Source organism: Parasteatoda tepidariorum, chromosome 6, assembly GCF_043381705.1.
Source record: "Parasteatoda tepidariorum isolate YZ-2023 chromosome 6, CAS_Ptep_4.0, whole genome shotgun sequence".
Classification (NCBI taxonomy): domain Eukaryota; kingdom Metazoa; phylum Arthropoda; class Arachnida; order Araneae; family Theridiidae; genus Parasteatoda; species Parasteatoda tepidariorum.
In genome coordinates this window covers 91619692-91643257 of record NC_092209.1, presented here as the reverse complement: position 1 = coordinate 91643257, position 23566 = coordinate 91619692, and the positions used below count along the sequence as shown (strand labels likewise).

General features: G+C 28.3%; 1 protein-coding gene across 1 annotated transcript; it reads right to left on the bottom strand.

The window, feature by feature from the left end:
• Positions 1–963: 963 nt before the first annotated feature.
• Positions 964–23303, bottom strand: LOC107441460 (trimeric intracellular cation channel type 1B.1). The gene is made up of 6 exons (XM_016054731.3): positions 23036–23303; positions 14509–14665; positions 12383–12567; positions 9891–9978; positions 5382–5701; positions 964–1539 (listed from the first exon to the last, which is right to left on the bottom strand). Exons 1-5 carry the CDS (start codon positions 23154–23156, stop codon positions 5398–5400), a joined length of 855 nt encoding a protein of 284 aa, XP_015910217.1. The 5' UTR covers positions 23157–23303; the 3' UTR covers positions 964–1539; positions 5382–5397.
• Positions 23304–23566: the final 263 nt, after the last annotated feature.

Here is a 23566-nt window from a genome sequence, read left to right as displayed (position 1 = left end):
AAAAAAGACCACACATTTGTCATTAGTTGCAAGCGTAACATTTAATTTGTTGCTACGTTTTTTTACCTTATTCTTTCCAAAAAATATTAGATAATTTACTAAATGAAAACTGAAATAATATCTTTGGTAAATGATAGTTAACAACAAGAACAATAATTTAAACACATACATAGANAAAAAAAAAAAAAAAAACACCACACATTTATCATTAGTTGCAAGCGTAACATTTAATTTGTTGCTACGTTTTTTTACCTTATTTTTTTTTAAAAATATTAGATAATTTACTAAATGAAAACTAAAATAATATCTTTGGTAAATGATAGTTAACAACAAGAACAATAATTTAAACACATACATAGATTTTCATACATAATTAGTCTCAAAATTAGTTTTTTGATACCGACAAATAAAAAACAAGAAGCTTCATCAAAAAATTTTAAACTTTTTACAAATAAATGTAAAATTTTTCAATTAAAATGCACGATCAAACAATCCAAAATGATATGCAATGCAATGCAAAACAAAAAATTCAGTAATAAGTTGATATATATATATCTTCATATATATATAGATAGATATTCTTTATATATATATATATATAAACTTATCATACTGATTTATAAGTACTTCGAAATGATTTTACATTGAATAAAAATAAATAATACTCAAATAATATTTTTATATGCATTTTTTTTTTATGGTTAATGGAATTGAGAAAAAAGTTTTACAACTGCTACTCGTTAATCAGACTATTTTTTTACAGACATATTTATATGTAAAAATTCATATGCAATTTATTTTGCATTTTGCAGCAACTATTAAGTTCAAAATTATAACTTTTATATGTAACATTTTTTACTTTGAACACAACCAAAAGTTTCAATTTTTTCTGAAATGTAACAAGTTGTTGTAACATTAATCAGATATTTTACAAGTGCATTTCAAAAGGTTAAAACTAAGAGATAATACTTAAGTTAATAATTTATTTTCTAAATTAGAACTCTTTACAACACTTCATTCCTAAATTTTCTATAATTTATATCTCTGAAACCAAAAGGAAACACACAAATTTTTATAGCCTAAAGAATTGACTGTATAAAAAAAATTTTAATTGATCAACAACTTTGAGGACTTTTCCATTATTTTGAGACAAATTATTTAGTAGTAATTGTATTAATATAAAATTATACAAATTTCACATGACTAGATTCCTATGTTGTCCAGGCTAAAGAAAAGTTCTATAAATTTATAAAACATTATAACTGGCTAAAAATAAATATAAGTATTAAACGCACAACATTAAAAATGAGCAGATTGTAAAAATCCATAAGTTAGAGTAAAATATATGGTTATCACCAATTTACATTTCATTGGACGTCTATGAAGCTACAAAAATCATTTGAGATTTAAAGAGTTCATCCTGTTTGTTTCTTGCCAGCATTTTAAACTGTTTGTCAAACAAAGGGAAACCACGAAAGGTTTCGCGATTAAGAAAATGAGTTAACTTGAAGAGCCATGTCAAGAAATGTTTCAAAATGCCTGGAAAAAAAGTAGATTCATTAAATGCAACATAATTATTCCAGTTAGTTTTATCACATAACTTAAATCTATATCTTAAAAATCATTGTTCAGAAAGAAGCAGAAAAAAAAAGGAATCACCTTTTGACTAATGGGTATTAAGGAAGGCAGGACTGAAAATGAAAAATTCTGCTTGACTGCACTGAAGAAACAGGAAAGGTATTATTAGAAAATACTTCCTAGTTTTAAATTGCATTATCTATCAATTATTACTTTAGTGAGGATTTAGATAACTATTATGAAGGGTGGTACAACTGTGTAACATATTGCATGACTTTTGATTGTGAAAGTTGAACATTGAGGAAACATTGTGAAAGTTGATTATTTTCAAGATTTCAAAAAAGAAAAGAAACTGTGAAAAACCTAATAAATCAAAAAAGGAAATTTAAAAACACTAAAACCTGTCAAATCATTGGATAATATTTAAAAATGCTGATATAAAAATTTAATATGCAAAATTCTAAAAAAAAAAGATAGAGATATGCATGAATTTTAAACTGTTAATTGTTTGTAACACTTTCTAACTTTTTTTTTAATCTTACAAAACCATTTAATAATTAACATTTAGAAATATATTAATATAAATGTCCTCAAGTTGAAGTAGATTCCCAAATTTGTGTTATAATGGTTTTGTTTAAAATATCTTTTGAATGATGTGATAATAAGTCATTACTTCCCCTCGTTAATATCTATTTCAATAATTTTTTCACAAAAAGGTACTTTTTTTTTAAAAAATTCTGCAGTTTTGAATTGACACTTAAAAGTATCTTATTTTACGAAAATATTTTATTAAATTGAAGGATTTAGTGCTTAGAAAACTGCTGTTAACATAAATATGGTAATCAACATGCCTCCAGACTAAAAGTCTGGGGCTGTGTGCTGCTATGGTAACAAGCGAGAGCACATCTGTAATGGGGATGGAAGGAAGGTGTCGATTGGTTTACTCACGCCGACCTATGCCATGATAAAGACAAAACTATGCACCCTACACCCCTGTTCAAAGTGACTTTTCCTCGTAACCGTGGTACCCGCCACGACGCGAGACTCTCGTCTGGAAGATTTCTCCTGAAAGTCACACTAAACTTCTATAAACAAGAACCCTTCTCAATGTCTTAACACCAAATGATGGAAGACAAGCATTTACATTAATCAATAGGGATGGAGGAAGAAATTTATTCAAGAAAATGAAACAGATTTAAATTTTTAAAAAAACTTACAAATATTGGGAAACGGTAGGATACTAGAGAAAGATAATTAACAAAATTATTAGAATGTTTGAAAATATGGAATGACTCTTGAAAATTGAGTTCGGAACATGAAGAGCAAGGGTGATCCATTTTTTCAGAAGAAAACCAGAGATTTGTATACCAGCTATGGAGATTGGTTAACGTCCTGATTTTGGACAGATTCTTTTCATGTTCTTTAAGTTTAAGGGTATGTTTAGTTTGTTCAGTATAAGCAAGACTACATTGACATGACATTTGATAAATACCCCAGCTATCATAATCAGCAATAGGGTCTTTTAAAGTTGGTGAAATTTAGTTAATTTACAAGGGCAAAAACTATTTTATACTCAAATTTATTGAAAATCTTAGCAATTTGGAAACTAATTTTTAATTACGTTAATTACAAAGCTTGATGGATTGTGAGATTAATTTTTTATGGGGGGAGGAATCAATAACAATAGAAGGAAAACAGCAGTCAACGGCTTTAAGGTGAAGGAGCTACAGCTGCCAACAAGGATAAGAAAAAATCCAGTAGATTTTACAAAACTATATAAATTTCATAATCATTTTTGCCAAATGTACAAAATATTTTAAACATAGGGAATTTTAATGATTTTAATAGTCATCAAAATAGAAAAACTGCACTATTTTCCAGTAAATGAACTTGAAATGTTATGTATTATGTTTACTCATAATTTTGAATATTAATAGGCATTTAATTCAAAGATAGTTAACTGATTTTTATAAATGACGCTTGCTTCATTTATGTATTAGTAATACTTACTTAAATATTATTTTTTTTATTTCTTATGAGCTGCACAATCAGTCTTTCCGATGAGCAGATCTAGTACGTTCTCCAGAAGTGGTATCCACTCTTTCAGAACCACCACAATGGGTGAGATACCGTTGGCCATGTTAATTCGGATGTCTAGTTTCTTACTTAAATATTCAAACAAGCAAAAATTTTAATTCAATAGGGATTTTTTTAAGGAAACTTACTCAATTTTAGGATTTTTTTTCCAAAATGTACAAAAACCGGGAGAATTTTTATTAAACCAGTAGACTAGGAGAAACTGGGCAAATTCAGTAGCCCACTGGAAAAGGCAGTAGAGTTGGCAGCTATGAGGTGCTCTTCATTGAGGAGATAACTATTTGAATGAATTTTAAAAGCATCGTAAACGAGTGCATGTAACGGAGCTGTCTTTTGGTTGGAGAATGAAAGATTATGAGGGGACAGTGAAACTGCAAAATGGTTTTCTATAAACAATGGTGAGAAAATGATTGAGAGTCAGCCTACTCCTCCAAACAATTGAATTTGCTGCACTTTAAATAAATTTTTGTAGTCTGCCTTGCTTGAACTGCATACATGCTTAAAAAAAAAAAATTTTAATAAAAAATCTTTTTGAAATACACTTTAGATACATTTCAGCCTAATTTCCCAATAAAGAAGTTGTAAAGAATCCCCACTCCATTTCAGGAAAAAAAAATTCCCTGACTTGTCCAGGTATACCGGGTAAATTTCAATGAAAATGGAGACCCTATTTTCATCAGAAAACTTTAATTCTTTTATTTGTAATGCGAAATATTAGATTTTTTGTGTTAAACTTTTTTTTTTATTAAATGAGGATAGGAATATTTCAGTACAACTAAAATGTGAAATTTTTATAACAAATAATTGTAATAGATGTTAGAATTATTTAACTAGAAATTCAATAACTGATTACTCCCCTATGGCAGAATTTTTTCAAGCTTTCTGTGACAGAACTCATGAGCACTATATCTTTCTGCAAGATAATTTTAGTAATAACAAATATATATGTCACCAATATAAAATAACAAAAGCATTGTGCTTACAAAAAAAAAACTATTATAATTTAATTGAACATGTAATAATTTTTTATTCTAATATTTTGGAGCGGGCAGGGGGAGGAAATGCACGAATTATTTCTTTCTTTGCATTTTGTAAATAATCCTCACAATAAAAAAAAATATCAAAAAACATGAAATCTGCTGCTGAAAAAAAGATCCAACGACGAAGTCATGCCGATCGGACTCCTCGAATGTGCGTTTCGTTACGAGAGTAGGTCGTTCGAGTAGGTTACGAGAGTTCAAATTTTCCATACACTTTGAAATACATTGGGATATTTAAAAACCATGTGAAAATTAACGTCAATAACCACCGAAAATTGAATTCATTACATCGATTTACGATACTCTCGGCGTAAATTGAACACGCCAAAAAGTTATTATCTAAATGCATGATTCAAATATTACATGTAAATTTCTGTATGAAAGAAAACTAAAAAAATTTTTACCTTTCAAAAGAAAAATCTTTCTGCAAAAACTCTGTAACGTTCTGCGACAATGTTGTTGTAATTCTGCCACGGGGGATTACTGTTACCGACTATTTTATGACTGGTTATTTTCCAGGTTTTTTTTTAAAAAAATTGCAACTTTCCCTGATTTCTGGAGCTAATATAAAATTAACTGACAATTCCAGGTTTTCTCTGACCCCTGTTGTACCTTATCTTGTTCAGCATTTAGTGAACACTATTCATATAACAAATAAAGACTTACCTCTTTGACATGGATGCTATTCTTTCTTTTTGGCAGATTCTGTCTTAGCTGGTTCTGGCTTTACAGATGTCTGATCTCCCTTGGTGGCAGGAGTGAGCAATCGTGCAAGTGTGTCCCAGATGCCTCCCAGAAACAAAGCACAAAAGAGATTCTCAAATGGTACAAAAGGATCGTGGATCCCCAGCAGCATAGACGACAGCTTGAAGTAGGCAAAGAATATAACAAGGCCAAAGTAGACCAGAGCGTGGGGAGCAGATATGATGTCAGTCTTTTTGTCCAGAACAAAAATTATAGAAGCAGCAATACAGGCTTTGGTGGGACTAAAAATAATTTAAGAAAATCTATAGAATTCAAGTGCGGATAAATAAATCATTTTTACAACACCGTCGAACGTCCGACCTGGTTTTTGGGTTTACGACTACCAGTGTTCGACTCCGTAGCCCTGTCATTTTGAACACAATCCAGAAGTCAAGGGAAGTCCTGGATCAAGTATTGGGAGAAATTCGACTTTATGGAAGACTTTTTGATGGAACTAATTCGCATTTCGTTACATGGAGAGAAAAACCACAAAACATCCCATTGTTAGCCCGACGGCAAGGGGACTCTCATCCCTGATCCGTCTAACATCGAGGGTATTTCACGCCAGCACTGTGGTCGGTGTAAGCCGGATGCGGATTCGTATCGACCAGTCCTAGCAGGGATTCGAACCCAGTACTCCTCCTAGGAAGGTGAACGCTCTATCTCACGGGCCATCACGGCTCGTAAATAACTCATTATAACAAATTGGAAATGTTTCATTTATTGCTAGTCAGTAAAATCGAATGGGCCAAATCCATCGTTTTAACAATATTAATTATATTGCATATTATATTATATATTGATAATTGTAATATATCAACAGAAATATGCAATAAGCACCAAATGGTTAAAAAAATAAATAAATAAAGGAAAACTTAGTTCGCTATCAAACTGAGAATTTAAAATCTATAGTAAACTCTTTACGAAATAGAATAGGTATCTCAATGTTACGCAATTTTCCCACTCTTACACAGTTTTCCCTGCTCTATTAACATGGCTTTAGAAAATTTCGAAATTTATCCAAACTTGCATTCTTCCCTAACAAATCTCAGTAGAAAAAAAAACTGGCTATCACCCGTGAACAGTGACGTAGTTTGGGGAACAAAACCCCCTCCGAAATTATACACTACTTGATTAATGAACTAATGTAGGATAAGTAGGATGTAAATATAAAAAAGATTTCAGTATGTATGTATGTATGCATGCATGCATGTATAGATAGATAGATAGCACAATAAATAAATTCAAAAAGAAAAAAAACAAAGAAAATTAGAAAATTAAGAAAGACAATGAGTTTTATTTACAGCGCATAAGCTGTAAGTATCTAGAACTCATAAAATAAGTTCAAAATATAGAGAAAACATGGAAAAAATTACAGTACTAATTTTACTCTAAAAAAATATAAATAAAAATCCGAATTTTTTAATTTTATTTCTTCATTAGCTTACACAATTATATCCACAAAAAAGAGTGGTTTCTAATATTGTATCAACGTAGCCAAAGCAAAATATAACAATACAATAATGTGAGGTGCACTATAAAAAATTGAAACAAAATAGAACACATTAAGTAATAAATATCACGTAAAAAACAGAAATTAAAATTTAAAGAAAAAACAGAACAAAACATAAAACGAAATCTATAAAGCGAGTAACGAATTCAAATGAACTTACATGAACAGGAAAATATTCGAGAATCTGGCAATCTTATTACAAAAATATTTTAAATCATTCTCTTGAATATATATATATACTAGAATGAGATAACTTATCCCTCGAACATACATTCAAACTAAGCCACTGCCCGTGAACGAGAACTTAGGAAATGAAAAAAGTTCTGGTAAGGGTTGAATAAATAACGTGTTAATGAGATCTTGAGAAAGTATTGGAATTTATATTTTAGATTAGTGGATCTCCAAGAAAATTCCATTGGAATATAAATTATTAATTCGCAGAAGTCCGTGAGCCCATGGTCTTGATATTCGCTGAATGCTTGAGATACTTATTCTAAATACAAAGAGTATAATAAATAGAGATCATAAAGGAATTGATCTTGCAGGTAAAAACTCATAAGGAAGTATTAAGCTCAATTTTATTTTTCAAATCTTTATCAGGGGTTCTGTCCAGAACAAACTTACTACCGTTTAGCGGTACCTTCACAATAAACAACTTTAGAAAAAACGGTAGTTTCACGAAGAAAAAAAAAATTGTAACATTTTATTTTCGTATCCTGTAAGAAGCGATAAATCCATTTTTTGTAACCATATTTTTATGTTGATTTCTTTATATAATTTTTAATTTTCACAAATTATGTCTAAATTTTCACAAAATAGGTACCTCTCAGAAAAACCTAGACAGACCCCTGATTATATCAGTCTTAATTAGATTTTAATGAGTAAATGTTGTTTATAGTATGAAATTTTAGGTTCACTTTATTGCTCTAAAGGCATTGCAAATCTGCCTAGGAGCTCTAAAGGCATTGTAAATTTTTTAAAACCTGATGGACCTTTTATTTATTGAGGAAAGTATTAAAAATAAGTATAAAGTTATTTCATAATTCAGAAATTGCTAGAATGGCATTTTTTTTTTTAACTTATAGACTTATTACTTTTTTTCCAAGTGAAATGAGTACTGATCATTTTAATTATAATCATTTCATCATTTTTTGAAATCAAAGATCACTTTTTGAACTCTCTTTATTGCAGTTTTCAGTTTCTCAAGGTCTGAAACTTTGTTGAACTCAATTTTACAGGCTTCAGCCCAAATGTATCCAACTTTAATAAATTTTTAAATGGTAAAATGAAAAACTATCGATTCAGTTGATGACGTGTATTATTTTCTCTTTGTATGATTAATTGTTTAACAAAGTTCTGCAAGTTTTTAAATTGATAAACTAATAAAATTGACAATGCACAACCTTTGTAAGAAGACCGCCATTGAGCTAAATAATTGTTTTGAGAGCTGTAATAATGTAAAAGACTATCTAAATTAAAAGCAAAATACTGCACAGATGAAAGCCAGTTTTTCTAAAAATGTCTAGATGTATCATTGTACTTAAATTAAGAAATCTGATCTGATACAAAGTTTTAAAACATTAGTGTATAATTAAAAAAAAGCTTACTAATATTATTTTTTCAATAAAATTAAACATTTCTCCAAGGAAATTTTTTTTCCTTTTGAATGAGTTATATAAATTACAGTAATTACACCTTTTGTTTTTAAAATAAAACTTGAACTTCATTTTTTTAAAAATGTTATAGAGAATTAAAGTTTATTTACACATTAAAAACTTGTAAATAAAATTAGATGTTTTGTCAGGATTGATTAAAAAGTTTGGAAAGAATTTTTTTGTAACATTTTCTAAGCAATTAAATTATTTTATGAAGGTAGAAAAAGAAAATCTTATCAACACGAACTTATAAGAAAAATCTTTATAAATCAAAAATCCTTATGCAACAGCTTTGAAGAACTTAGAATAATAGTAGACACCATAAGACAAAATTAACAATCACCAAGCAATATAACAAATAGCGAATAAAATTGTCAACCGATTACCACTTTTTACTCAAAAAATGCATGTTATGTGCATTTTTAAAATTAGTTTTTAAATGAATATTGAATTATTATAAATACAATATTAAGTAATAATTTAAACTTTATAAGATTACTTTATGTCATGCCTTCTTCTTAAAATCTTTCTACAATTAACAAATGACTCATTCAATGTTTACTGATTTTAAAACGGCGCATAGCTTAATCTTCCACACAAAAAAGCACTAAAAAAATATATTTAAGCTCTATATACATTAACAAAATGCGAAATAATTTTCTAAGATTTTACCGAAATAATTTTCTAAGACCAGTTTCTGACAAAGAACTCTTTTCTTGATTATATTAGCCATTATAAAAAGATGAAGAAGTTTATCGGTTCGATATCGGAGGGGGGGGGGAATGAAGCCTGAAATTGAGAATACATTGCAAAATGCAGCAGAGTTGACCATAAGAGTGCAACAATCTCACCGAACCCAGCTCAGTAGATGCACATGTGTATTTCATCAAACACGTAAAATGATTATTGGCGCTTTCATATGCTGTGACCCACGGGACAGGACAAACGTGAAAATGTGAACGAATTGTGAAAATGTTGAATAGAACAATATGGAAGCATCATTTTCAAAAAAGGAAACTTTTAAAAACACTCAATGAAAAAAGCACCTTTAAGCACTTTTTAAAAACGCTACACACTATGTGAAAAATGCTTTTAAAGAAATGCCTAATGTTAGTAATATCAATAGCTTTTTTAAAACTTTCAATTCTTTAAAATATTTGAAAAGCGGTTTACATGTTTTAAAAAGTGGCCACAACTGGCCAGTAAAAAATGTCATAATTTTGCCGCCCTGTAGTAGAAGAGACTTGATTAAAGACAACTTACAAGCTTAACTGCATAAGTTCCACAGCTGATGGAGTCCAGACACCCCTGAGAAGTCGTTCGATAATTTTCAAAAAAGCAGAGCCATTACCTGTCAAAAATTAACATAACTTTTAATTAATAAAATAGTATTATTTCAATTTAAAATTTTTTCCAAAAAAAATTAAATGAGTTGCCCAATTTCTGAATATTTAACATGCAGTAATTTTTTCATCATTACACAGTTGCAAATCTTATGCTATCTCATTTGATTTTTCTTGAGATCATGATTTAACTATTTATTATAAATTTTTTACCAACCAAGATGTTTTCTTGTTTCACAAAACTCTTACAAAAAATAATGAAATACAATATTTTAATTAACTTAATCTTATCTCTATCATACTGTTTCACAAAGATTTGCTTGCAATTATTTTAGTACTTATTTCAATTTGAAAAATTTAATTAAAAGAAAAAAAACAAGAGTTTTGCAGCTGGCAAATATTTGCCAGATCAAATTATTTATTTGTGAAATAAAATTTCACACCTATTTCAAAATATAATTTTTTTCAAAATAACTATAACTTGACAGCTGAGAATAATTTTGTTGTATAAAAATACAAGAAATATTATTTACACAATGTTATAGTTTAAATAATTGGGTGATTAACAATATGACAAAGATGTGGTGCAAGTACAAAAACAAATGGGGCAACATCAGGTAGGTGAAAGGAGCATACGCCCCCTCGCCAGGTAATATGCACAAAAACTGACATATGAGAAAAATACACATTTTATCACTAAAAAAGAAATCGCAGAGGTACCAATTCAAGATGTCAAAAAATGTGATCTTTCACAATTTTTTTTTCCCATAAAGAAAATGAACAAAATATGTTTGAAGCAAATTTAGTTTGCAGAATCTTGTCAACCAAAAGACAAAGATATAATATATGCACAGTACAAAAATAAAATTACTTTTCATCGAGAAAGGTTAAACCTGCTATAATTTAACTCGATTTAAAAAAAAGAGAACACAAGCTAAACTTTGCTTTTTTTTTAATTTCTTTTCCACTTCAAAAAACTATTACTTTTTTAAACATTACTTAATATACATTTTAAAATTTAAAATAAATGTTCTTATTATTGTCTCCATTAAAATCAATTGAATTAATTATCAAACCTCAATACACATAAATACTGAATTCATTATGGTCCCTGAAAACCAAATAATTCCTGTGACTGAAAATTGTTTATAGCTGAGGTTAATCTCTGTTATTAAAAAAACAAATCCAGGAATCAATTTATTTTGTTTCAAAACTGCATACTTACTACATTTGTACTGATTAAATTTAAAATAATATACAATAGTCAAATCTTTCAACATAAAATAAGCACCTTTTAAGCAATTAAAAATATTTTTAAGAAGTATACAAATTAACAAAATGCAAAATAATTTTCAAAAATTTCACATGATCATGATAAAAAAACCAGTTTCTGACAAAGAACTCTTTTTCTTGATTATAAAAAGATCAAGAGGTTTTTCAGTTCGACAGCAGGCGGTGGAAAATGAAGCCTAAAATTGAGAATAATCTTGCAGGGGTGATTGTGAGCCCAAATCAAAATTCCGGAAAATTTCTTGAGTTAGAAAAAAAAAAAAAAAAAAAAAAAACGGTTTAAATTGAAAAATTAGAAAAAAAACTTAAACAATGCTTTTTTTCTCCTTTTTCTCAATATTTCTTAGTTTACTTGAAATATATTTGAAATTTTACACATACCTATGATGACCTGGAGAAGTAATTAAAATTTACAAATATGTCTTTCTTTCTTGAGTTTATGATTATAACAACTATTTACTGATAAAAAATGAATATTAATCATGAATATAAGCTTTTGGCTCTCCCTTACAAACGAATAAAATAAACTGTGTTTTTTAGTTCCACCTTTGAAAATTTGATTTCTGGAAACTTCAGTGATCAATGATTTTTTGAAACCTCTGGACCTTCGATCTCCGGAAACTTCCGGATCACAGTTAGCGAAAAATCCGGAAATCCGCAATAATCTCACCAAACCCAGTTCAGTAGACGCACATGCGGACTCGTAAGTACTTCATCAAACAAGTAAAATGATTGGTGCTTTCATACCCTATGGACCAACAGTACGCGGAAATGCATCGTGTTTGAATGAATTGTGAAAGCATTGAAGAGAACAATGTAAAAAGCACGCTTTTGCATTATATATGGCGAAAATCGGCACGGTAAAGACCAAAATCTCATTTTCGAAAATTGAAAATTAAGCACTTTTTAAAAACATCCAATCAAAAAAGCACCTATAAGGGCTTTTAAAAAAAGAAAATCAAATATAAGCACCTTTAAGCACTTTTTAAAAACTCTACGCATCATGTTTATTAAAATATCATTGAAAGCTTGAAACATATGTTAACATCCAAAAAAATATCACATTAGCAAAAAAAAGTTTCGAAGGCTTATTTCCACAATGAAAAAAAAAAAAAACCTCACCTTTGATGGTACCAATTATAATCATGATTAGGTAGCCATTAGGATAAATCTTTGCTGCATGAACAACACCATCATGAACCTTTTTACACCGAATTATTTCTTTCATCACAGCTAATATTATTTTCACAGGCAAAAACTTAAAAACTTTGTACCCAAAATCGAACGGAGTGTAGAATATGATGTACCTGAAGAATAAAAATAGTTCATTTAGGAAATGCAGAAAAATAAACATTTAACCTGAGTTTGTTATTATCAGAGCATGAAAATTATACTTCATCCCTGAGAAAAGAAATTTAAATGAAAACTAATCATGAAAGTTATAGAATAACATCAAAAAATTTGTTAGGTATAATAAGATGAATTTTACAGCAAAAAATAGGAAATATTGAAGCTCTCAAACCATGTTGAAACTTTAATTTAAAATTATGTTTATGAAATAAATGAGCTGTTTTAAACCCTTCTGTAAATTGAAAAAAATATAGCTAAAGATTACTGTCGTTATTTAATGTAATAAAAATGTTGATTCAATAAAATATAAATATAGTAATCAATTTTGCTTTAAGTGTTTTTGTAAAGTTACACTTTGAAATTTGTTTTTCTTAACTATAGACATTTCGCTTATAAAATCAAGTGTTCGGAAAGCTTTTTATTCTGGACGCAAGTGGAAAAGTATGTTTAAAGAGGCAACAACATTAAAGAAGCACAACAATGCATGTCAAGAAACCTAAATATGAAATTCCAAAAGTTATTTCATATTTAGGAGCAGTATAGAATCCACAAAATCTTAATCCAATCTAATACATTTAAAATTCTTTAGAAATCATAGTACAAATGGTGTAATTAAACAATACAATAGTATATAATGCTACATGAAACACTTGAAGTTTTCACGATAAAATGACATACTCCCGACTCGAAATGTTTGTTGGTTAGTAACGATTAAAATTTGACTCAGACTACCAAAAAATAATGATCAGTGGTCACCCGAATCAGCAATCTAAAAATGCGTGGCAGAATCGCAGCAACACGGCAACATTGTCGCAGAATTTTACCGAGTTCTTGCAGAAAGATTTTTCTCTTAAAAAGTAAAACATTTTACTTTTCCTTCCTACAGATATTTACACGTAATATTTGAATCATGCATTTAGATAATCACTTTTTGACGCACTTAATTTAAGCCGATAGTATTGTAAATTGATGTAATGTTTTTATTGTATTTTCAGCAGTTATTGATATTGATTTTCACAAAGTCTTTAAATATCCCTATAAATTTCAAACAACATGGAAAATTCGAATGGTGCATTTGAGTATTTACTTTTTAAGGCAATAATTCTATCGAATTTTTGGCAGTTATTGAAATTGATTTCTCCACAGTTCTTAAATTTGATAGTATTTATTACAACAACCTAATCTCGAAACGAAAGATGCATTCGAGGAGCCCGATTTGCGTAACTTCGCCGTTGATCTTTTTTTCGGCAATTACAACTACGGATTTCATGATTTTTAAGTATATTTTTTATTGCAATAATTATTTACAAAATGCATAGAAGGAAACAATTTGTGTGCCCCCACAAAATGCAAGAATACAACCCATTATATTAGTATAAAAAATTATTACATGTTTCATTAAAAAAATTATACAGCTTTTTTCTTTTAACACAGCGCTTTTGTTATTTTAAATTTGTAAAATATATGTTTGTTATTATTAAAAGTATCGTATAGAAAGATATTAGTGATAGAGAGTTTTGTCGCAGAGAGTTCAAAAAAAATTCTGCCACGGAGCTGCTTCTTAATACACAATTACGGTTTTGAAATGCAGAAGTATGCATAGCAACTATATTCAATACTTAAAATTTGCCCTAAACTGTTGACCTAACATTTTTTAGGCACCAGAGCTGTTGAGTTTTACCTAACTGTCAAAAAGTTCAGTATATGAAATGGAACAAAAGTTTAGAAAATAAGTGAACTTGGTGCCATCAAAAATTTTAATAATAATAAAAAAAAGTAATTTGTGGAATGAAAACACAACAAAATGTTAAAATTAGAAATCTGATGTATTGAAAACTCTATGTCTACATAAATAGGTCAATATAATGAAACAATGAAGTTGAAAGCACAATACATACCATGATCCAGTGGCAAGTAGAAGGGAATTGGAGTTTTTTAAGCATGCAAGAATTGGTTCACCTAAGAGAAAACTAGCTAAAATATAACCTCCAAATATGGAAAGCATACAAGAAACCCAACACGCTAACGGATGTTTACGAGAGAAAAGATGTGCTCCTAGAAAGAAAAAGAACACATTTCATCAATAAATAAAAGAAGTGGATCAGCAAACAAACTATAATGTTATAACTTTCTAAACTATTTGTACTTCCTCACTATAAAAAGTGTGATGGTTATTTGTTTTTTGATTACAATTTTTATAAACACTATCTATTTATTCTTAAAAAAAAAAAAAAAAACTACTTATTTATAACTTTATTTTTATCTATTAGTAATTAAAGTTGAATCTAATCAAGGAATGAAACTGAATGAATGAAGTACTGTTCTGCTATAACACATGTTTAAAAAAATGTATAATTTTTGTTTTCTGCTAGAATTGTTTTCCTGACTTTATAAATTAAAATAAAACAAATTTGGTTTTAGCTGCTTTAAGTGCTTTTCTATTTTGATTTATTATTTTAAATGCTGCTTACTTTTTTTGTCCTTCTCTGAATTTGTAAATTAATTTCATTCTTTGATTAGATTTATTTATTATGTCTTATTTTGTGTACTTTTAACTCTTTATTAAGATTTACTTTGTGATTGTTTGTCATCTTTTTTTCTTTGCATTTACACTTCAATTTTTCTAATTGCTTTCTCTTATTTGATTTTCCATTATGGGGCCTCGGGGCACTGTCAGTTTTTGGTTTCACCACTGACAACAGAAAGGATCCTGTGTGTTGGCAGGCAGTGTGTCCCCTGATAAAGCACTGTCCTGCTAACACACATATCTTAAAATTTTTATAATTTTTGTTTTCTGTTACAATTGTCTTCTGACTTAATAAATTAATTAAAGTTCATCTTATAATAAAATGTGTATCCTAACATAAAAAAAAAGAAGATATCATTTTTAGGACTACCAAGTTGTTCTGGCTTTATTTTTTTATTCTTTCTCTCCCATTTGTATAGAAGACTTAAATTTTATTTTAAATAAATTTTACTTTTGAATAAATTTAATTCTTTCCAAACTTACCTACTTAATAATTTTACTTTTCAAGTGATCATACCAAGAAAAATCATACCCCCCCCAAAATAGTTGGTCAGAATTATTTGACTAATGATTCTTGCAATTGAAGGCTTACAGATTAGCTAAATTTTATAAAGCAAAAATTTTATAAAAGAAATGCTAATCATTTCACAAAAAAAAATCTCAGTCTTAAATATACTGTTGATGTATACAGGGCCCGGCAGTCGGGCCCAGAGTTATTCGTACTTGCCCCCTCCCAGCTTCACTACTTCAGTAATGAGGAATTTAAACTTTTCACCTCATTATAGATATATAATAAGAAAATTGACATGAACCTAAAATAGCTATTAAGTCCCCCCAATGATCAGATGAAATATCGTTCTGTTCATTTTATTGGTTTTCTAACAATTCCATGCCAATCATTAAGAGGATATAGCACATCGGTAGAGTCAAAATTTATTATTTTCCTTAAATTAACTGGATTAAAGAAGTACAAAACAGTTAAGAATGGGATAATTGATTGTTAACTTTGTCATCTAGCTGCAAAAAATTCATATCCTTGCTGACATTAGGGCAGAATTCAGCAAAATTTTTGCAATGACGATGGCTAAATTAAGCCAATTAGAAGCCCATACTTTTGTAAACATATTGCATTTTGAGATATGTAAAAATACAGGCTTCTGTTTGTCCATATTTGTTCATCGTCGTTGGGAAAATTTAGCTCAATTCCGCCATGGAAATATAGTTTTTTTGTGTTCATACAATAGATTAATAAAGAAGCTATCATAAAATGGATTTTACACTGCACTGATGTTTTGTTTAAAAAAAAAAAGGTTTAGCTAATAACCCTTATTCATCGCTTATATAACAGAAGTTGCATTAAATCTAACTAAAATTCATTAAACATACCAAAACTTTACAATACAACATACAATAACCAGTCTTTTGACTGATTATGGTATGTTTAGCGTAAACTCTAATCCAAAGTAAAAGACGAAATAGAATTAAGGAGTTCATTCATTATTTAAATCTAATAAAATAGATTACAAAACTTTTTTAAAATTAAATTAAGAGTTAACTGTAAAATTGAAGACTATTTGAGTCATTAATGGGATTCAAATCACTCAAAAATTGGGACCAAAAAAAAATAATATTCATTTAAGAAATCAAAATTTATGATTTTTTTTAGAAGAATTAAACATAATTTATATTTAAGTTTCTGAGATTATACATTTTAAACATCTATAAATTTTAAGAACCAATATTTGTTAAAATTAGATTAAAAATTAACTCTAAATTAAAGACTATTTTATGAGATTCAAATAATTTAAAAACTGGTATGGCAACAAATGAAATGCATAAAATTTTATTATTCTAGGAATTAAAAAATAGTTGAGATTTTTTCTTCTTAGTGAAAACACAAACATGTTTATTCAAATTTCTTATAAATATTTCCATTTTAAGAACTGGTGTGTTCACCAGCGGAACTCTATCACTGGATTTGAGAGTTCAGTTGAAATCAAAAACTTGCATGAACAAGTAACGAAACAACATACTTAGCAGGAACAATAGACTGTTTAATTACATTTCAAATGGCTGATGCTAAGAAGTAAACTTGAGTGAATGCCAGGAAAAAGCTCCAAAGAGGAATGCACTCAATTGATAATCCTTTTAAAAGTAGCTTGCGTAAAAGTGTTTGTTTTTTTAATTAAAAAAATATTATGTGGTTTATTTCATGTATTGCCTAAGGTTGGAAAAGAATTTTTTTCTTTTTATTTAACTGTTTCCCTGATTATGCCGAGTTAACTCGGGTATGTATATATTGAAAATATTTATTATCCTGAGTAAACTCTGGAATAGCAGAATTCGTCCATATGTTTTGTTTTATCACGTTTTTACTGGGCCAGATGCAAAACAAAAAATAATAATAATCTGCAGTGATTGGAAATTTGCCAATTTTTGTCTGGGAGTTTTGCTGTTTGTGGGACTGCAGATGTGTTTTGTGCAATAGTATATATGATGGGTGTTGAATTTACATTGAAAAAAAAAGAGCAACAAAAAAAACAAAAATTGCCGTTCGTGAGCAAAAGTGAAAGTAATGCAGATGATTTTTCAGATTATGAAGATGTGAACATATACAAAGACTGATTTTTAACTTTTTTCATTTGCCTGAGATAATTTGGGGTAGTAAACTGGTGCTATATTAAATGTTTTTTTTTTGCATAGAAAAATTAAAATTTCAACTTAGAACTTGTGTATTATGTTTTTTTCTTCTTCTTTTTTTCTTTAGTTCCCTGATTTACTAATGAAAGAAAAAAATAGGTTGATTTGCATTTTTTTTTTTTAAATGAGCCCCATTTTAAAAGTAATTTAAACATTATAAAGTATTTTGCAGAAATCTTTTTCTAACTATTGATAAATATTTTCATTAAGAATATAAACAAAATATATTCACTTTTACTCAAAAATATGTGAACAAGATAAATAAAATTTAATAACTGAAAATCATTACCACTCCACTTAACTAGCAAATAAACATTTAAAATTCCTAAATGTTTTGCTTTTCTTTCAATAATGCAAGTAATGTGAAAAATTAGTTTACTTCCATTGTTGTTAGCATAAAGAAATGTCGTAATTCAGAATTATTCATATTAATGTTTTTCAGCAATATGTATAATATATTAATATCAATTAATTGTTCTAAAATAAATATTTATTTTTTGAATCAGTACACATTTTAATGTGAATGAAAGTGAGATAATCAAAGCAAGATATTTTTTCAGTTAAAAAATTCATAGAATGATGAAAAGAAATGAAAAATGGACTGCATAAACATATAAAATAGTAAAGGTACATTTTAGTACTAACAGTGTGAAAAATAAAGAATAAACTACTTTTTTAATCTTTTATTTTAACATGATGGAGCTTTAAATTTAACAATATTAATATTGCAGCATTAAATAAATAATAAGAAAAAAATACTTCAAAAATATTTTAGTGAATTTAATGTAGGTATTTTCTTTAATCCCTTTTTTTAAATATAATATGAAAAATGTAATTTGAAAATTACAAAAATGGAAAATATACTGTGAATATACTATACAATACTGTGAATATTTCCCATTTACACTTTGCAAATATAATGTATGTATGTTAATTATGTACTTAATAAGTAGATAAAAATAAACTCTGGGGAACTCTTTCAATAATTACATGATTTAACTAATTTAAAAAAACTACAGAATATGGAAGATCCATTTTATAGGAAGCATTTTTTAAGGGACTTCAACTTAAATTTTGTTTAACATGTCAAGTTTCTTCAACAGTAGAAAAAACTACTCCGAACGAAATAGCCTTCTTCCAACCAAAGTGAAAGAATCATTTTTCATATTAAATATTGAAAGTTTTTTTTTTTAAACGATTCATAATTGCAATCTGGTTTGAATAATTGCATCCATTTTTTAGCAACTTAAAGCATCATTTTTAAGAAAGTGAAAACTAAAAAGCAAAAAAAATTCATTTAATTATTTCTTCAAAATTTTATTTCAATGAGTGAAACTCTCCCAGAATAATTCTGCCCAGGGTTGCCACTCAAATCTGGAAAAAAAATTCCCCGTGTTTTCCCTGTACATATTATACACACTATATTAAGAGGAAACACAAAAATTAGTGTGCTCTTGTGTGAGCTAACTATATATTGATTAGTCTTAATTGCTGGAAAAACAACTGAACATACTTAAATAATGCAAATGAAATAGTTTAGCATAGCTGAAATATCATGGATGGTTAAATATCCCATAGATTACGATTTGAGTGGTCACCATTTTTTAAAAGACAAAAATAAGAAAGAAAATTCCCTGTATTTTCCCAATTGCTTCCCTATATTTTTCAGGTATTCCCTAAGTGCGCCCAGCATCATAAATACATGACAATTACTTTTTTCAAAAACAAATGTTAAGGTAGGATTATTGTTTCAAAATCATTATTTCTCAGGAAGAGATCCTTCATACTTTACTTATGATGTAAGGTTACTAGAATTAATAAAACAAGTAATATATTAAAAATGACTACTCAGGTCAACAAAGACAAATTTTATTTTAGTTACTTTCTATAGTAAATAATTAAAAAATTTTCTCCCATATAAAACTAAAATTACATTTAATGAATGAATTAATATTTAAAAAAAAAAACTGTATTAACATCCACTACAAGTTTAAAAAAAAAAAATGTGTGTTGAACTTGAATGGATGAATAAAAAGAAGTGATTGAAAATTTGAATAAGGGAGAGTGTGAACTAATTGAATAAAATAAAATGGTAGTCATAGTAGAAAATACCCATTTAGTTTGAAACCATATATTTCATACCACTTTTTTCATACAGCTACTTTTTGTATAACTACCCAACAAAAAATTTGGATAAAATATATTAATGTAAAACACTAAGAATTCTAATTTAAATAATCCTAATATACACATTTTATGCCAAATAAATATTTTACACAAAATGAAGATCCATCAAGTTAAGAGATAAACAACCTGATTGTTTGGCATTCATTCAATCTTTGACAGACATAAAATTTCATCCTCTCTAGACTCTAGATTTGAAATAAATACTTATTTTAGTATTACTCTAGAGCAGGGATGGCGAACCAGTGGCACGCGTGCCACTTATGGCACGCGACGCAATATTTTGGGCACTCCACCAATCACAAAGTTTACTATGAAGCATATGAACAATTCAATTAAAATTCACAAAAAAAGAACAATTAATGCTTAAAAAGCAATTAATAACCATAAAAAAACAAGCGAACAATAAATAACTAGCAAAAAAAATTAACAGTTCTGCTTAAATTAACATCTTATAACCCTAATATAAGTTATTTGTCATCTAATCTGCAACAACAGAGGTCACACTGATGTTAATTTAAGTTGAATTACGCGTATAACTGAGACATTGCAAAAGTTGAGAATTGCATTTTTTCGTAGTAAATAAAGAGTTTTGAGTTGATAGTATTTAGTATTATTATTTACCCAATAATCACGAAGTCAAAACTATTTGTTGGCATGTCTGTGACCTCAATAAAATATATTTTAGAAAAAATGGCACGTTGGTGCATGAAGGTTCGCCATCCCTGGTCTAGAGTAATACTAAAATAAGTATTTATTTCAAATATTTATAAAAAACCTACAGTAGTTTAAGCTTATCATTTTAGGTCCAAAAAAAAAAATGCTTTTATTACGTCACACATATGAATGGCTGCATTAAAGTACAAAAGAAAAAGTTCAAACAAGGCTCTAAAACTGTGAAAAAATCCCACACACAAAAAGAAATAAGATTTAACTGGATTTGTAACACATTTATGTCAAATTTTTAATAAAATCAGAAGAAAATTGAAAGATACTAAAAAACGTCACTTCAAGAGTTTCTACATTTACTAAAAGCATATTTATGCAAACAAATACTCTGTATTCTTTATCAGAGTTTCAGAGAATTTGAAAGAAAATATTCAGGGTTGCAGATCAAATCTGGATAAAAAATTCCCCGTACATATTATGTCATTTAGAAAAAAAGAATGTTTTAAATGCAGTTGAGCAAGGTAATATTAAAGCAGAACATAAAACTATCTGAATCAAATGACTCATTTTCACTTTAAACTATTTTTTTCTTCCAATGCCCACCCGGAGAATGACCTTTCGTCATCTGAAAGTCAGGTTTGTCGTCCACTCTTTCAGGGGCACCACATTAAGAGGGCCAATGTTGCTCCCACAGTAAGGACAGATCGGGACATGAACACAGAACCTTTCTGATGCAAGGCCAATTCCTTCATCCCTACGCAGACCTGTCGGCCCACTTTAAACTATTGAACAAAACATTAAATTTATTTCTCACCCAAAAGTATAGCTGCCAACACGGATGGGGAAAAATCCAGATATTACGAAATATAAATCTCATGATAATTGTTGCATAATGTACTAAATATTTCAAACATAGGGAAGTTTAGGGTTTTTTACACTCCTCAAAATTGAAATACTGCAATATTTCCCAGTTATGATTGACATTAAACATACTTGAAATGTAATGCATTATTTTTACTCATAATTTTGAATATTAATAGGAATTTAATTCATCAAAGAAAGTTAAAATATTTTTTTTAATTAATTTAAAAAGAGAGTTCTGAATAAAAATAAACTGAACATTTTGAACGAAAAAAGTATATTGAACTGATTGCTATAAACGAGCTTTGCTTCATTATGAATTATTCTAGCAATCAAGCAATAATCTGTACAAAAACCAGGAGAATTTTAATTAAACCAGTACACGAGGAGAAATTGGCAAAATCCAGTAGTCTACTGGAAAATCAATAGAGTTGGCAGCTATGCAAAAGGTATTCTAATACCAAAATATCTAAATTTCAAATATGTTTAAAATAAATTAACTTTTTTTTTAAATTTATTTATATCATTCATCTTTTTTATGAATATTTAAAACTTAAATATTTTTTATGAAAATAAAGCAGCAATACATAAACAACTAAAATTGCAACCGTGCAATGACATAATGTTCACTAAAGTGTTTCAGAGTCAAAATAAAAACTTAAAACAGAAGGTTTCATGTAGTGCAACTATAGCCACAATTTATTCAAACTTCACCTAAAATATAAGTCTAAGAGATTTTTAACACATTTTGTATCTTGTATGTCATCGTAAATAGCTTCACAACCAAATTAATATGAAACAGAGTTTTTATCCTCAAAAAATTGATTTTGAAACTTCTTTCATTAGTCCACCACCATGATAAATAAGATATTGTGAATAAAGCTACTGGAATAATGGTTCAAACCTACTAATCTACTTACCCTACTCTTAAATGCAATAAATAAATAAAAACACAAAAATAACAATATAAATAAAATCATTAAAGCATATTTGCTTCTTAAATGACAATAAATAAATAAAAACACAAAAATAACAAAATAAATAAAATCTTTAAAACATATTTCATAAAACGTTTAGGTTAATAGGATAGAGTTGAAATTACTTTAATTCTACATAGTAACAAGCGATAAAATTCAAAACTGTAATTTTAAGAAATTAATAAAACGGTAGGAATATTNACAATAAATAAATAAAAACACAAAAATAACAAAATAAATAAAATCTTTAAAACATATTTCATAAAACGTTTAGTTTAATAAGATAGAGGATAAAATTCAAAACTGTAATTTTAAGAAATTAATAAAACGGTAGGAATATTATTTCAAATAAAAACCATTTGATCACGTTGAATATTTTAAATCATTATGGAAATTCAACACAAACTTAAAACGAAAGAAATTTTAGTGACAATGTGACCCAATCTAGCTATTCAAAAAAAACAAAACAAAAAAAAAGTATACAAAAGTAAATAAAAAAGTATTTACCTGAAGATAGATCTTCTTTTACATACATACACGTTATCAAACAGTGGGCAGCTTCAAAATAAGGAAACATATTAAGTTTCGATACTTGATTAGCTATTTCTAAAAAGGCCTCCGGATCCATGATTAATTGTTTATTCAACCACCAATATGATAAATTTTACAATTTTCACACTTAATCTAGGATGAAATTGGAGATGTATCGGACATGAAGATGAAGAGATGCAAAGAGCAGCAAGAAAGAAGACTGCGCTTGCGTAAAAGATGCGGAGGGATGCTTTACAAAACCGAGAGGGGAGGGGGACGAAAAAAAAATTTTAAATTAGTAAAATGTAGAGTTTTCTTCGAATTATTTTTTGAAATATGAAAAGAATTGGATTTATGAAAACATTTTCTATTGCATCAACCGACATCGGTCAGAAAGGGTTCTATAAAAGTATACTATACTGCTCGACTTCGCGCGCAGGTCGTCGGGCTACCGAAGCGGGGGTGCCATCCCCTCCGCAGAGGATCAAAATTGTGATGGCATGTCTT